Source organism: Xenopus laevis, chromosome 4L (genome assembly GCF_017654675.1).
Source record: "Xenopus laevis strain J_2021 chromosome 4L, Xenopus_laevis_v10.1, whole genome shotgun sequence".
NCBI lineage: Eukaryota > Metazoa > Chordata > Amphibia > Anura > Pipidae > Xenopus > Xenopus laevis.
In genome coordinates, this window is record NC_054377.1 from 53,160,298 (window position 1) to 53,177,675 (window position 17,378).

General features: G+C 39.9%; 2 protein-coding genes across 21 annotated transcripts in view; one reads left to right on the forward strand and one right to left on the reverse strand.

Annotated features, from left to right (window-relative positions):
- Window positions 1–17,378, forward strand: part of LOC121402808 (palmitoyltransferase ZDHHC20-A-like) — a 157,647-nt gene extending 140,269 nt beyond the window's left edge. For 18 of the 20 annotated variants that reach the window (XM_041589490.1, XM_041589489.1, XM_041589486.1 and 15 more), the window contains 3 exons: window positions 1,647–1,750; window positions 9,824–9,863; window positions 10,014–10,046. The gene's annotated coding sequence lies outside the window, so the exon portion shown is untranslated. Of the gene's footprint in view, window positions 1–1,646; window positions 1,751–9,823; window positions 9,926–10,013; window positions 10,047–12,335; window positions 12,492–15,880 lie in introns of those variants that run through there. The other 2 variants (XM_041589477.1, XM_041589476.1) reach the window with 2 other exon arrangements.
- LOC121402819 (protein kinase C eta type-like) lies at window positions 74–1,728 on the reverse strand. The gene is made up of 4 exons (XM_041589561.1): window positions 1,624–1,728; window positions 986–1,463; window positions 702–875; window positions 74–425 (listed from the first exon to the last, which is right to left on the reverse strand). Exons 2-4 carry the CDS (start codon window positions 1,024–1,026, stop codon window positions 359–361), a joined length of 282 nt encoding a protein of 93 aa, XP_041445495.1. The 5' UTR covers window positions 1,027–1,463; window positions 1,624–1,728; the 3' UTR covers window positions 74–358.

Consider the following 17,378-nt stretch of genomic DNA (forward strand, 5'->3'; position numbering starts at 1 on the left):
TAAAGTGAAGGCCGTCACAGCTGATTTATAAATAGTAACACATTCTGACCACAGAACTGGGCACAACAGAACTACTGTTCCAGCGCAGTCAGATCAGTTCATTTGGAAATGAACATTTCTAAAGTGCATTTATGGTATAGAAACTGTGGATTATAAGGTAAACTTACCATCTATGCTGAGGCCGAAATCGGCAATTTTGACATAACCTTGGCTGTCTACGAGGAGGTTGTCAGGCTTCATGTCTCTGTAATAAATACAAAAGAATGTTATATAATATCTTGTTCTGTATGTGCCAGAACAATGTATTTCCTGCTAGTCAGATGAAGACGTAAGCTGTGAAACCAACACTTTTTTTTGCTTACCTATGTATAATGCCTTTTTCATGTAACTCCTCCAAACCCAGTGTAATACAGGCTGCGTAGAACCTACAAAATAATCAAAATACAAAGTCATTAAACGTTTATCCAGTAGTTTAGTCAGTTGGCTAAATAACCAGATAATGTATGATTTAGCAACAACTTTGTTTGTTCTGCCAATCCTGTCACCTGAGCAGCCCACAAATGAATCTTTGAGTGGCAATATCGAGATACCTAGCCATGTACTTCCTTCTGTGGCAATATTAATGGTTCTGCTCTGGTGAAATGATTGTCTTACGTCAAATGCCCCCATGTGAACCCCACTGAAAGTACAGTCCTGCTTACCTAGCCCTCGGTATGTCAAAAGTTCTAGCCTTCTGCAAGTGGGTCCTTACACTGCCACCGGCAGCAAACTCCATTACAAAGAAGAGCATATTCTTTGTATGGAAAGTGGCGTATAAATTGACAGTATAAAGGCTCTCCTTGGTGATTTGCATGACGCGTTTCTCTGTCAAGATTCTGAAAAAGAAAATCATGAAAATGTGGCATTAGCATTTATTAAAAATTACAAATTACAGTAGAACACGGTGCAAAATTGTTGGAATAATGATCATTCCCTGAGAACTGACCCATCAATGTCATCAGAGGTGTAGATCTTCCCTTTGGCCATGGCTTTTACAGCACAATATTTCTTTGTGGGATTGTGCTGAATAAGGAGAACCTGGAATGAGAGAAAGCGTTTAGTTAGCCTGAATGAGACAATAAATGTACCAATACTTCTAATGAACTGAGAAAATTACCTTTCCGTATCCACCTTTGCCTAGTAGGGCGCAGCGGCGGAGGTCTTTCTGGCAAATACCGCTGAATTCCAGGTCTCTGAAAAGGAAATTGCAGATTTAGACCCACTTCATAAAACAGAATGTTCTTCCAGTATTGTATGTGTTTGCTGTTTCATCATACATTGGTTCCCGTTCCTCATCCATCGGGGGCTCTGCTTCTTGATGTTCCTCTGGCTCCTTACTTGCTTCTGGAGCAGCACTGGGGTCATCAGGGGATGACTCCTTTGATGTTTCACATGGGGCTTCCTCTACATCTACAGACACCTCGCTATGAGTATAAAGGCAAAGTTAATGTCATTGCTTTTGGACATATTCATTTTCACATTAGTGTAGAAGTTATTGGTACAGCACAGGGTAAAAAGGAATTCCATAAGTTCCAATGAACAGAAAAAGAAGATCTTTTCTATGTATAAGAATATGTATCATACCGTATGTCTTCTGTTTCTTCCAGCTCTAGTACCGGATGTTCTGTCCTTGGGCTGAGCTCATCAGCGGGGTCAACTGGAATTTCAAGAGATGCTTCTCCCTCCTCGCTGGACTCCACATTATCTGTTGGTACGTCACTATAAGGATAATTAAAAGAAATTTTAAGTTTCATTTTTTTAATACATATATTTTAAGTTGGTTTTTCATCCCTGTTAGTACCATATGTATGAAGGGGAAATTAGCAGCACTACAGAAGGAAATGTATCAATTCAATTGTATAGTAAAAAAAGGCCTTATAGCTATATATAAGATTTGGACTCCCACATGGACCTTACCATTTGTCCTCAGTCTCAGATATCTCAGCATGAGGTGTGTCTTCTTCTGACTGGGAAGTTATGCCATCTGTAGGCTCCTCACTTATATTATAAAAGAAAGAACAATTATTAGTTGTTACCGTCATAACATTATCTGTATCAGAAGAAAAAAGTTTGGGAAGGCTTAAAACATTCCACATACCTGTTGGAGATCAGCTCCACCTCGGTGGTATCAGGAACTGGTTCCTCTTCAGAAATGGAAAGCTGAATCTGTAAACAAGCCAATCTACGTACGTGTGAAGTAGAGTCACTGGAGCACTGTGACATCTCTTGCACTTCAGCTGCAGTGGCCTCCTGCGCTGCTGGGAGTTTGTCACTATGATATGAAGTGACAGGGCCACGTGAGGGACTCTCCAGATTGTCAGTAACATCTGCAAAAGTGAAAGGCCATTTTATTTTTTTATCCCAACTCAGTGTGATGTTTCCCTGTAATAACATTTCTGAATTTTGAAATTACTTGACACCCTGCTATGTTCAGCAGGAGACAAAGCAAAACAAACTTCCATATCTCACCTGGGCTCTCCTCATTGTCTCTCAGGGCAATCGCCTCATCTGGTTTCTGAAGGGCAGAGTAAAGCCTTTTAAGCTTCTTCCCTGACTCCTTCCAGATCTTGTTTGCTTGAGCTAAGATCTTCTTGCCGCTCGTCGATTCATCGAGTCTGTCAGCCCCAGCTGTCTGGATCTTCATAACCAGATGTTCTCTTAAATCCAGGGAATTTGGCCTTGACCAGTGATGAGCTTGGTCAAGCGATGAATAAGAATCGTCCTGTAAAGGTGAAACAAAACCCGTGAGAAACATGAGGGCAAATGTTTAAACCTATATTGGCAGGTTGAATGGAGTGATGTCCACCTGCTACATGTTATACAACTTGTTTTAGAAAGCCTAGTTGCTCAATTGGATGGCCATAATTGCCTTTAAAAGTTATATTATATCAGCTGATGAACGGTTCTACGTATGTGCTACCTTGTGGGCAGAAGTCTACGCAGAACTGCTTAATACTTTGCTACGTACATGGAAGCTTCTCTATGATAAAGGCTGAAATTTGTTACACCGAGCTGTGCTTATTTTGACAGCATTTTGCTATGGTCTACTTGCCCCACAAGTTATTGGGTTTCCTTGTCTTTCTACGTCCATGAACGATTGTTATTCTGACTATGGATCCCTTGTGGTATATGGGGACTTATTTGGACTTGTCAGTGTGCTGGGAAAGGCAGCTTAAATTAAAAATTTTTTATTTTTAGCTATTGCTATATATGTGTTGGGTCCAATGAGTATTCACAATGCTGATACTGTATGTATATATTGGGCGATGTGTGTATCTATATGGTTCTGGTTATAGTGGCTTCGGAGCAGCGGAGGCCCAACCCTCACGATTCTACCTTCTCGACGCCATTTACGGTGTCCCTACCCAGGTTGCCTCCCCATTGCTTAATACAGCATTATTGTTTGCTACTGTTGGGTTCTAGGGTTTAATTCTGCTCAAAGTTGGGTCTGAGCAGAAAGGGTGGTAATGTTTTCCATCATTTTGGCGGTTAGCATGGGCTGGGCTGTAAATAGTTCTGTCATTTTTTTTCTCAGGTAGCTCAGGCAACAGACACGTAATGGTCATGAAACTTCTGATAAGCTGTTTAACACATGGGAACAATATAGATTATGGCTAAACCCCTTTCAATTTTCAATTTTAACATGGAATGTTTGGGGCCTTAATGACTGTGTGAAACGAAAGGTAGTGTTAGATTTTGTCAAAAAAAAATACATCAGAGGTAAACATGTTACAAGAAACTCACCTGATAGGGAGTAAAGTGTTAACTCTAAAAAGACCGTGGTTGGTTGGGCCTTTCATTCCTCCGTTTCAATATATATGGGGGAGTAACTACACTTATCAGAAATACAGCGAATTTTCGACTCATTTCTGTACATTCAGCTCCACAAGGGTGTTCTGTTTTTATTCACTGCTATCTCAACATGAAGTAAACTATTTTGACTAATATTTATCTTCCACCTCCCTATTCTGACAAATGTATTATTCAACTAATGTCTTATGTAGCAGATTATCCAAGGGCCCAAGTAATCGCCTCTGGTGATTTTAACACTGTATTGGATGATTGTATGGATAGACAGTGTATCCAGGGTACAATCCAGGAGATTAGATCCACTAACCTCTCTATGTTAATGTCTACTATGGGTCTTCAAGAAGCATGGAGGCGTATGCACCCACAAGAAAAGTTTTTTTCCTGTTTTTCTCATATGTCCCTATCTAGGATTGATATGGCTTTTGTCTCTAGTGATTTACTTCCTAACATCCGTACGGCCATTTACCTCCCAAGGGGAATTTCAGACCGTGCCCATTGCAAGTGATTTGGGATAATGGGACCCCTTTGCATTCTCAGATTCAGTCATGGTCCTTTAATCCTATTTGGTTGGACATTATTAAATAATGATGAGGGATTAGAACTTAAAATAGAGGATTTTCTTTCACCATAATTTAACTGCAGATAATATTGAAATAGCTTGGCATACCTTTAAGGCCTACTTTCGAGGCCTACTACATTCTGAAATCACTGCAATTAAAAAAGCTTCTGCACGGGATGAAAACTAATTTAGAGCAGTGAGTTTGGCAATTGACTGTACAGAGTCATATTGATCCTAGCCCACAGAACTTCCAACTTTTAAGACAGGCTGAAACTGAGTATAATTCCCTGTTGCAACAAAAAGCTAAGAGAGGTTTATTGTTTAATAGAGCAAATTTTTTTGAACATAGTGAAAGAGCGGGCAAGTTACTTGCTTATCTCTCTAAAACGCATGACACTCCTCCTATAATTTCTGAATTTTATGATGATCATGGCCAGCTCATCACACAGACTAGTCTAATTAAAGAGACCTTCGCTAATTTCTATAAAACACTATATATGTCCATATTGCAAAACAGTGCACAGGAAGTTTCACAATTTCTGAACGAGGCCCAGCTCCCTCAGCTCTCACAAGAACTAAATCTTTCTTTAGGTCAGGATATTTCTGAGCTGGAAGTATATGAGGCCATTAAAAGTACCCAAAAATGTGAAACAGTCGCCTGTTCATCCCATGCTTCGTTATATGTCCCGGATATGGTAATGGCACTACAAATTACTAAAGAGCAACATACAGATCCCCGCACTCCGTTATGGAATAATTTATACTTTTGGCCCAAATGGGTAATATGAAAGTTTGGTCTGATAAAGGCTTTGTTACAATAGGGGACATATGGTCTGAACGGGGCATCTTTACGTTTAGAGACTTACAACAGTCTACTGGATTGCCAGGAAATGGTGGCTTCAATATTTGGGAGTGCGACAAGCCCTTATGGCTACGCATCATTTAAAGGCTATACAGTTCAATGAGAATAAGCTGCTCACCTATTTAAATAGATCATTCCACTAGGGGCTTAATTTCCAGTTTATATGCAGTGTTATTGCAGGCTAGTAATGATTGCCCATTGGAAACTCTTCAGATTAAATGGGAAACAGCAGTGGATATTATTCTAGATGAGGAATGGCAAGAGGCCCTTGAGTCTCCTCAAATAGTCTTTGTATGTTATAAATTGAAAATGGTTCAATTATATTACATAGGGCGTATCTTACTCCAGTAAGATTGCACTTGATAAGCCCTGCTATACCTGAGGTCTGTAATAGGTGCATTGTGGAAAGGCACGTTAGTACGTATGTTATGAGAATGTAATGTTATTAAACCTTATTGGGCTGAAGTTTTAAATCATCTAGATAATATTTCAGGGGTTGTCAGTCCTAGAACATCTAAGGTCTGCTTACAGAATATCCTGGGTCGTACGGTCTCTAATCAGTGTATCAGAATATTTATTCAAGAATCTCTCTCTTGGCTAAAAAACTTATAACCCAAAATTGGAAAAGTAGAACCCAGAAATTCAAGTATGGATAAATATCATACAGGATACTTGTAATTTTGAACGTATAATTTACTTTAAAAGGGGTTGTCCAGATAAGTTCTATAAAATATGGGATAAATGGGTTGATACATTTTCCCAAATTCAAACTGTTAATGCTTAGTGAATAATTGGCTATTTTATTCAGCCTTTCATTGTTATATGAATAGGATGCTAGTGGTGGGTATTCTGTTGGGTGTGCAGTGAATTGCTCTTAATAACAAAGGTGTGCAACAGGAGCATATTTAATATTGACTATAATTTTGTGTTTTATATGTTTGTAAACATCTGTAATACTGAATACGAAACACTTTTTTTCTGCTTTTGTGACTGCTGTGCAGTCTAAAATGTCATTCGTGTCATTGTCTAATTTGGAATTTGCCAATAAAAGCTACCTGAATTTAAAATAAATAAATAAAAACATTTAAGTAACATCCCTATGCATCCCATTGACACACAAACTTCAGTGTCTGTATAGAATACTTATTATCCTAGTAATATTGCTCCTTCCCTCCATTCCTCTTAACAGTAACCTAAGACTGCCACATGTTGTTTCATATATATTCACATACCCACCAACTAAATATAACAGTTATTGTAAGTCACACGTGTATCCCCAATGCAGCCTCCTCCCAATGCTCAAAACATTAAATGAAAGGCTTAATATTTCCATCACACTTACCATATCAAAACACTGAGTTTTGCAGGGAAAAGCGCCCATTTTCACTCCTACATGGAAAAAAAAGATGTTTATATTTAGGCATTATAAAGAGATTAATTCTAAACAGCACAAATAATTCAGGAAAGAATGAGTGATAAAATGAATCCTCTAATCAAAAATATATTGTTGTACATCACTTTAGGGCTGTGGAACATGGGGCATTTGTTCCCTTACTAAACCATGGATTTGTCGGCAAACCGACCTAAACACCAAAAGGGCAAAGGCAGAAGGCAGTTTCCAGCGATATTGGTGGATCACCTCATGTGGAAGATACAGCATATTCCACATGTTAGTAAAGGGAAAAACATTATTGGGAAATTTGCTGCCTGGCAGCACAGATTTCCTCATGTACCTTTAATTTAGCCTTAGAACAATAACGACAAGGCTTATGAGGGAATAGGTTCCAGATCCAAGTACCTCTAAGGTGATGGCAAGGTGAAATGGCCTCTCTTGTGGGCAGCAAAGCATCCAAAAATAACATTCCCCATTTCTATTAGTCACATGTGATTTGGGTTAGAAAGCAGCGCGAGTACAAAATAGGTGTTCAGTAAGGACATAGGTGTCAGGCTATATTAGGGGAATAAGGTCAATATGGGGAATTAGGTAGCATAAAAGAACCCTGAAAGCAAATTTTCAAGATTACCTCTTAAGTGAAGTTCTTCAGATGACAGAAGATGAGCAAAAAAAAAACCAAAAGCCCGAGATGTTTTGGCTTTTGGCTAAAATACAGGGGCCGGCACAAGGCCGGGGAACCCCGGAGGGTCTCCCTCTTTAGATTGTGGCTCTCCTTAAATGTGTTCACAGACAAATGTAATAATCTGAATTAAGGAGATGCCAGAAAAAAAACCATCCAAAATCGCTGATAAATTGCTAAAAAAAATAAGCAATCCGCACACTGTAGCAATCTGTATAGGGAAGAGAAAAAATTGACAAATTAGCTTCAGAGATAATGCATGTAGCACTTAATATTTCCTATAAAATACAGAGGAAGGCAGAGATCTGGCTATTTTACCCTTAACTCAAGCTTTGTGTCATTCCCATCAGGTACTGACCATCAGTTTATACAATATAGTACCTCATAGCAGTCAATCAAAAATTAACATTGGTACAGTGAGAGTGAAGTACATCAAGAGTCAATTCAAGAGTGAGTTTATTCTCATTTCATCCATATACGTTTGTACATTAAACAGTGAAATGAAACAACGTTCCTCTAGGACCATGTTGCTACATAAGATCACTGTCCAAATGCAGATTGCCCAGTGTTCACCCCTACCCCCCTGCTATAGGAAACATTTAGCAATCAAATATTATTATTCATTAGTATTCAATACCATGTACCTTGTTGCCCCCCCCCCACACCACACACATATATGGAAGATTTGAAGGGAAAGGGCATGCGAGAAATTGTTATTCTGTAAAAGGAAAAAACATTGCTATGTATTCCATTAAATTCAGTTGCAAGGTTGGTATATCAGAACAGGGCAGATACCCAGGGACAGAGGAACAAAACTCTACACAATTCTAAGGAGCTTGTTAATACTGGGCATAAATATAAAATATTTATGGGGAGGCATGGGGGTCCCCAAATGTTATCTGTTTATGGACTCCAAGTGGGAAAAGTGTATATTTGCTGTCAGCATAACTGCATAACTGCCAAATCCTGGGTCTGTGTCTCCCAACCAGATTAAAGGCATCTCATAAGCCCATTTTAGGGGAAAATTCTATAAAATCTGTGATCGGAGCAACACTCGTTCGTCTGGGAGGGCATAACCCAACTATTTCCCTTTTATTTCTCTAAAATATGGCTTATTTGGCAAAAAAATGTCTCAGAGGGAAAGTACACTCATCACCCTGCCAACCAACGGACTAAACCAACTGTCAATCCTTAGGTGTAAATTCACCTCTCATCCCTGTTCTTAAATCATGAGACTTATTAATACAAGTTATTGTGTAAAAGGAAAAAGCATTGCTATTTATTCCATTCAATTCAGTTACATGTGAAGGTTGGTACATAAGAGCAGGGCAGAGGGACAAAACTATAAGGAGTTTGTCAATACTGGGCATACAAATAAATTATTTTATTGTGAGGCACAGGGGTCCCCAAATGTTACCTACTTATGGGGTTGCTGTAGAAAAAGTGTATATTTGCTGGCAGCCCTGCATACCTGCCAAATCCTGGGTCTGTGTCCCACAACCAGAGCTAAGATTAAAGGTATCTCCAAAGTCCATTTTAGAGGAAAATTCTCCAAATTGCCTAAAATCAGTGAGAGTATCAGTACCTGTTAGCCTGGGGCCCATCACCAAACTGTTTTCCCTCTTTTTTATAGCTAAAATGAGCGTTATTTGACAAAAAATCTCAGAGGAAATATACACTTACCACTCGCTGCAATGCCAACCAACGGACTAAACCAACTGTCAAACCCTTAGTTGTTAAGTCACCTCTGTTCCCTGCTCTTAAAGGGGAAGTGTACCCTGTTGATGAGTGGGGTTTATATGGCAGTTATTTCTGTTTAGATGTGCAGTATATACAAAGGTTATTATTTAAGCAGAGCATTGCTTTTTATTTATGGCCTATTGAGTCAGTGCAGTTACTGTGCTGCCATATCTGTAGGGTCCTTTCATTCATCAGCCATGGATTCAATCACTGTGCGCTGGGGAGACTCTTTAATCAGACAGCAGACCCCTGGGGACACAGGAAAGTACAGAGGCCATGGGAGAGATTAGTTTGTGAACCTTCCTTCATCTTTATCCCCAAACACTGTTTCTATGACTATGATCTATAAGAATTTATGCCGGTCAAGGTTAATATGTATATAGTATGATATATTCTGCAGCTCATAACAGAGATTATACATCATTCCCATCAGTCCCTGCCCCAGTAGAGCTTACAATGTAATGTCCCTGTCACATTCACACATGCAACTCACTAAAGTCCAGTGACTTGCTAATTGTAATGGAATCTTTTCATTTTAAAGAAATCCCTAAATGTATTGATTACATCCAAATTATTACATCAGGGATGGGCTCTTTAATGCAATGCTGTAGAATTTCAACTCCCAGCATCCCCACTGGAATATCTCACTTGAAGCCCATGATTGAATTACTGGTATAACTAAGCAATTCCTGTACTTGTCTCTCTGTAACTCACTGCTGCTATATGTTTTCCTTGCAGCCTAAAGAAGCTTCTGCTCCCCACGCCCAATGACAACAGGGTATGTATATTGTTATCTACTGCCCCACGTTCTGCAACACTTACAGCTTTCCCAACTCCAAGGTATCTCTATCCATCTATCTGTTTGTCCGTCTTTTTTTTTTTTTTTTTATTTATTATTTTTTTTAAAGCTTTTATTTTTGCATTTTAGATTAACACAAAACAGCGAATTAAAGAGAAGAAAGCAGGAAAAGAAAGAAGGAAGAAGAAGTGGAGCAGGGAGAGGAGAAGGATGTTCATACAGTTATACATCACATGTCAAAGTTGATTATGTTAAATGACAATAGTCGTATTGTTCTCGTCATGAAATGATACCCAAGTGCCCCAAACTGCATCAAACTTCTGCGGGCAACCTCTGGCAAGATATGTCAGTTTTTGGTTAGACAATGAGTTATTTATAAGACTTCGCCAGAAGTTTAGCGATGGTGGGCCAGTAGCTTTCCAGTTTAGGAGAATGGCCTTCTTTGCGTAATAAAGAAGTTGAAGATAACACAGTCTAATGTGGTTATTGATGTCCATGTCCTCTTCAACTCCGAGAAGGCATATCAGGGGCGATAGAATTCTTGGTAAATCAAGGACATCAGATATATAGTGTACAACAGTTCTCCAAAATGACTGGATTAGTGGGCAATGCCAAAACACATGCATGTAGGAACCAATTTCTTGTTCACACTTAATACAAATATCAGATGTCTGGGGGAATATTTTCGAGAGTCTATATGGGGTAAGGTACACCCGATTGAGGAATTTTATTTGAACATACCTGTCATTCAAGGATATTGTTAAGTCAGGTACTTGTTTCAGAGCCTCCTCCCATAAATCCTCAGTCAGGTTTGGAATATCTCTTTTCCATTTCGCAAAAGTTTTTGCCAGGGGGTCTTGGGAGGTCTGCCCTAGGATAGTATATAGGCGGGATAGAGGTTTGGTGAGGTCTTCTCTCCTGAGGTACTTTTCTAGAGTTGTCTCTAGAGTAACTAACGGCCTGGTCGGGAATTGTGCTCGGAAGGCATGAGATAACTGGAGGTATCTGAAGAACATGGATTGGGGTAACTGGTAGGTCTCTTTGAGGGCCTGAAATTGTTTTATCTCCCCTTCCCATACAATATCACCCAACATTTTGATACCTCGCGAGGCCCATACATTAATGTCAGGGAGGGAGGAAAAATGGGGCAGAGACTTGTTACCCCATAAGGGTTCCCATTTGGACCATACCAAAGCCCGCCCTTGTGCTAGTTTAAGAGCCTTTTGAAAGGCTGCGATCACAGTTAACATTGGAGTAGTACAGGCTTGGAGTGGTGGAGGTCCCCGGTATGGGAGGTTGGCCAAGGCTTCTAGGGATCCCATTATATTTGCCTCTAGAATAATGGAGGTATTGTCAAGGTGGGGGGATAACCACCAGTGTGCGTATGTCAATTGACTAGCGAGAAAATACATTTTTAGGTTAGGTAGGGCCAAACCCCCACGTGTAACTGGGGCCTGTAGAATCCTGAAATTGAGACGGGGGTGTTTTTGTCCGTCTTTCCAGTGAAACAGTAGAGCATCCCAGACAAATATTTCCTGTCCTAGAAGCACATCTTCAGCTTTATCCCCAAACTTATTATAGGAGAAACAAACCCTTAATGAAAAAAAAACCCCAACCCTACATAGACCGCTGCCCCCCTGGGCTAATTCCCCTAACTCTTTACTTACCCCTCCATGCAGATTCTGTCCAGTGGAGTTCACGGGTGCCATCTTTTTCTCTTCAGTAATCTTCGTAATGAGACTGGTGAAATGGTGCATGCGCAGTTGGAGCAAATTTCTGTTTGGCGACAACTGCGCATGCGCCGAAACTCATGAAAATTGGTGAATTGCTGGTCTCATTCCAACGATTACTGAAGCAGCTGAAGATGGTGCCTGTGAACTCCGCTGGAAAGAATCTGCACGGAGGGGTAAGTAAAGAGTAAGGGGCATTTGCCAGGGGGGCAGATAGGCTGGGGGGTCTATGTAGGGTAGGGTTTTTTTTTTTATTAAGGGTTTGTTTCTTTTCTTTAACTACCACCAGCATAATGGAACACAGTGTCGGACTGGGCCGGCCGAACCATGTTCCCCTGATCGGGCACCCCCTTAAGAAAAACTTTTGTTGCTGCTTTCCTCTACACAAGCATGCTGTGCAAAGGCATTCGCGCAGCCCCGCGCCACACCGGCGTTCACGCAGAGGGAAGCCGGGAGGGGGCTCCCCGATGACTGCCTGGAGGGGTCTTCATGTGGCAGTCCCTGTGGGCCCCCATTACTCCAGTCCGACCCTGAATCTGCATGTCAATGTTTATCTAGTTTTCTTTTTGTTCTCTTGTCTGTTAGCCTGTATCTGTCTCTCTTCCTTTAGTGTGTATATGCCGGCTGATGAATTCTGAAGTGAGAGTCAGTGTTAAGCCCAGCTCTCTGTTCTGGTGGATCAGTCTGATCATATGTTACATTTCTTTTGTCTCTCCTTTAGGAGTGTAGGTGTAGGAGATGTTCAGCGAGGGCAAAATATGGTTAGAAAATCTTTTCAACTCGAAGCTGTGGAGAAAACCTTAGCAGGACTGAGGCTCTTCAAACCCAGATGTCTTCCGAAAGGGGGTACATGCAGATGAAGAACTGCTGGCAAAAGGTATGAGAGATTAGTTTTATGTACACTGTTAATGTAATGAAATAAAACAGTCACAGATATTCTGGTCCAATACAATAGTGACTTTATAACTCAGCCTGCAGCCTTGTGCCTTTATATTGTCACAGAACCCTTCAATGACCTCTAATATTCTTATATTTTACAGTTGGGGGAAAATTATCCTTTATAGTACATGTGATACATTATCCCTTGTGATACCCAGAGTTCCCTGTATAACACAGCCTGCAGCCTTGTGCTTTAATATGGTCACAGTACCCTTCAGTGACTGTATGTCCTCCATATTACCTTAACAATATGGGATACCCAGGTGCTACTGTACTACAATTCTCATGTATTATGAAAAATAAAAGCTTGATGGGAGTTGTAGTCGAGCAGCATCAGGGATTGATTCTGCCATACTGTTCATAAACCCTTTCCCTCAACTCATACCGAATTCAGTTCTGAATTCTAGTGGCTATTCAGCATCCTTTCTGAATTGTGTCTTGTAAAGGGAGATACCTATGCTGCCATTGGTTCAGGTTATCTCTGTACAGGCTATAGGCAAATGTGAGGGGCTGTTTCTGCCTAATTAAGCTTAATACAGGGAGATATCATTGCTGGCATCCTTTGATGGTATCTTTCTGTTTGAGCTAAAAAGAGAATCAGGAATGACAAAAAACATACAAAATATAGTAAAAATGTACAAAAAACCCACATACACAGACGATGGCAGGTGTCTGGATGCTGAAACTTTTTAACATTTAGTAAACTTCATATCCATAATTTGGGAGAATAGCCACAGATAGGGATGGGCAAATTTTTTCGCCTTGTTTCGACGCGGAAATTACGCCTATAGACTTGTATGGAGTCATGCGTCCAGTCCAAAAAAAATAAAAAAAGAAGAAAAAATTGCACCGTGCGTCAAAAAAATTTCACCGTGCGTCAAAACATTTTTTTGACACCCACAGATTTTAATGGGCGTTGGAGACATTTCGCGAGCGTTGAATTTTTAACAAAATGGGTCAACTTCGCCCTTCCCTAACCACAGATATATTATGCTTCCCACACAGACAATGGCAGGTGTCTGGATGCCGACATTTTTTAACATTTAGTAAACTTCAACAGGGTGAGACTTGTTGTTGGTGCTGATAGCTCAATCATTACCCAGTATGATCTATTTTTATTGGTAATGCCACCAGTCAGTTTCATCAGCTGCATACCAAGGCCAGTACCTCTCAAAACAAATATAAATATCAGTATTGTGACCGGAAGGCCTACTTACTCATATTTAATAAGCCCTCACTAAATACTGGCGTCAACAACATTTACATTGAATAGAATAATTTATCGTACATCAAACAAAATGTGTATATTGAATTGATATGACATTTTCCTGTCTTAAAGGAGGTCACAGGAAACTACACACTATGTGGCCAAACTGTTCTGAAATAAGCTTGTAGGCCAATAGGTTAAATATTTTGAAGCTCGGTCCATGCATGGCCAGATTCAGCCAGTGATTAGTAGTAGTGGGGGTATATACTGCAGAGCTTCATAGGCAGCTCTTCTTCACTTCCAGCTGTGTCAATCATTTGGCTTGTCCTCCAGAACAAATGGAGCAATGTAAGGTGGCCATACATGTATGTGACTACTCATATGGTATCTGTCCTGTCCTCTGGCCTGAAGAGTATCACCCACTGAATGGACACCTTATATGTCAATATCTACATGGAATCTATGTTACAGCAGTGGGAGACAAATGACAAAGGAGACTTTTTTTTACACATCTCATGGCTACATTATTCAGCAATTCTGTAATGATTCAGAGAATAAATATTTTAGGGCGATATGGGCTTAATGCAATTAAGAGCCTTGAATTTGAGCATCACACTGAAAAAATCCCAAACAGTTAATGCTTCTGGTACTGTATTAAGACTAACATAAGTATGTGATACTCAGACTAAACCTTATTATGCTCCATGGATTACAAAACTGCCACACAGAATTGCATAGGATTGCAGTTAATATGATAAAGCCTAAATTAGCATAAACATTTGCCTAAAATATTTCACACATAGTGGCCATTAAAGGAGATCAAATGTCCTGTAAAAGGGGTGGTTCACCTTCAAACAACTAGTTGTTTTCAGATAGATCACCAGAAATAATGACTTTTTCCAATGGAACTTTCTATTATCTATGTGTCACCGTTTTTCTAATATTGAAGTGTCAAGTGTCTTTTTTCAGCATCTGAACAGCCCTGGGAGGGGGGGTCACCGACCCTATAAACTGTTCTACATGGATACATTTAGTTGATACATTTATTATCTTTGTCCCTGCTGAACAGAATCACTGGGTTTCATTACAGGCAGCTGTTAGAATTGATACAATAGTTGCTAATACTCCAGAGATGCTGCTGAGAAATGTATCAACTGAATGTTGCAAAATGTTAACAGTTTAGAGTCTGCAACAGAATTACTGCGCTGCCAGACTCTAACACCAGAGACAGGGACATTCAATTTTAAACTTAGATTCTGGAAAAACAGTAAAAAATAAATAATGGAAAGTAATTGAAAAAAGTCTTTATTTTTGGGGAACAATCTTAAAACGTGTTTGGAAGGTGAACAACCCCTTTAAGTGCACATGAGTATCCTAGACAACAAGTCTTACCCCAGCTGGCCTTTAGACTGGATCCCACCAGCCGCAGCTCTAGGATCCCCTGGGCCGTCCTCACAGTTTATAAACCACTGCCATAGAATATCTTTGGGTCCAAGTGTATTGCAGGTGGTCAGAAACCAATATGGGACCTACCAAATCAGATCACACTTCTGTGTCAAAAAGCCCTTAGGTAGTAATATCATGGAGTTTTTTGTATTGATCACAAAGAAGGTAAATGAAGCCTAAAAGTAGCAAAAAATACACCAGTTCTATTAAAGGACTTTGTATAAAAGGCAAGTAATGACATAGAAACATTACAGGCTTTTCTCAAAGGCCTTGTTTCTCCTGTAATCAACAAAAACCTTTCAGTGTTGATACAAACAACACACTCGCTTGGCCCCAGGACTTTATTTATAAACATATCACACTTTGTAATATTTGATACCTGCAAATCTTAGGTAAGTTTGAAGAATCACAGAGCACAAAATCTTTCCATTGGTTCAGGAGGCGTTTATTACTTTTTATGTAGCAGCAGAAATAGGTCAAAAAGTGCAACCACTTAACATTCTTTTTATGGTTTCCCAATATCATTTCTTATTTCCGCTCAGGGTCATACAGAGACTTCATGGCCCCTGTCAATAAATACTGAGCAGTTTTATTAAAAAAGGTTAAAAGAAGAGCTCTCTCTGCAATGTATAATTCTGTAGCATATAAATATATTCTACATCCTCTTTTTCCAGTCACCGCAGCTCTACAGAGTTTGTGATCACGGTCGCATCACACTGTGCAACAGGCTCCAAACCTTCAAGTCAAGAGAGCAGGTCCAAGAGTAAAGTCATTGGTAAAGGACAAGAACATCCAGGCGCTACGTTTCCCAGAAAGATACAGACGTAATGCTCTCCAAGTACTAATAAGGCACCATAGGAGATCTGTATAGGAATAATCATCACCAACTCCTCGGCTTCCTGGAATTCAACTAGAAATGTCCGAATGTTGCAGTAGGTTAGCATCTAGTAGCTGTACAGCATTTTGGAATGTGCTGTTGGTCTCCCAGGCACAAGAAAATACATGAAGTCAATTACAGTAAGTGGTACATGTAGTGCATGCCTGACTTGCTTTTTAGTCAATGTATAGAGGCTGATTGTTCAAGCTCAGGGTCAAATCCTGTCCTGATGTGATATACAAGTTCATCGTAATGAAGATGCTCAGCTACGGCTCCGCTCCAGGATTCTGCGTCTGTTTCCTTAGGCTGAGTCTCATGCACCGTGGACAGCTGGTGGAGTTATCATAATAACAGTCCCTAAGAGGAAAAGAAAAAAATATCTTCAGCAAAATGAAAGGTTAAACAAACTAGTCTCAAACTATGTACCGTCTATAAGTACAGTTGTGTTATCATTTAGTGCTACCGGTTATATGAAGCTGTAGACACAAGTATATCATGTGTGTGTCTACAGCTCTGGAAGACCCAAGGTCACGAGGATCTACAGTTGACTGTATGCTTTTTAATTAATTACTAATCCTGCTTCTCCCACAAATTAAACAGATGTTGTATATTTACTAGATGCCACAGTAATCTTGATATTGTTCTTTGTTGATGAAAACATGGGCAATGTGGCTTAGACTTAGAAGTTAATGCTATAATTATGTGTGCCAAGTTAAGACTATAGGGCTCATTTACAATGCCCAACACAATCAACCATTTTCTGCAGTATGCCCACTGCATGGGTATTGTGCAAATAGCCATAGGCCTATGAACTCTTTTTCAGGGACCTGCCTTTCCTAAAACTGTATTGGTGAAGGGCAGGGCCGCTTCTAGCTTGCATGTCATTTAGAAGCGTGAAGTACTGAGCTGCAGGAGGCACAGGCTGCATTGGGGTCAGATCCATACCGAGCTCTTGCAATTGCACCCCTAGGGGTCATAACCCCTATATATTGCAACATATATTGCATGTGCCTTAAAGGAACAGTTCAGTGTGAAAATAAAAACTAGGTGAATAGATAGGCTGTGCAAAATAAAAAATGTTTCTAATATAGTTAGTTAGCCAAAAATGTAATGTATAAAGGCTGGACTGACTGGATCCCTAACATAATAGCCAGAACACAACTTCCTGCTTTTGAATAGGGGTTAGTCTCTGAAACGTTTATAATTAAGGGAGCCATCCCTGAAATATTTCGGACATTGATGATGTTACTCTATTGATATAATAAACATGCAGGGGTTTGTCCCGCTTCACTTGC

Excerpts from the sequence above, each read along its gene's own strand:
- LOC121402819 (XM_041589561.1), bottom strand. The coding sequence starts at position 1,026 with ATGGCCAAAGGGAAGATCTACACCTCTGATGACATTGATGG. Across the intron at positions 876-985 it reads ACCTCTGATGACATTGATGG|AATCTTGACAGAGAAACGCG; the intron begins GTCAGTTCTCAG and ends TTTCTTTTTCAG. Across the intron at positions 426-701 it reads TTTGACATACCGAGGGCTAG|GTTCTACGCAGCCTGTATTA; the intron begins GTAAGCAGGACT and ends ATTATTTTGTAG.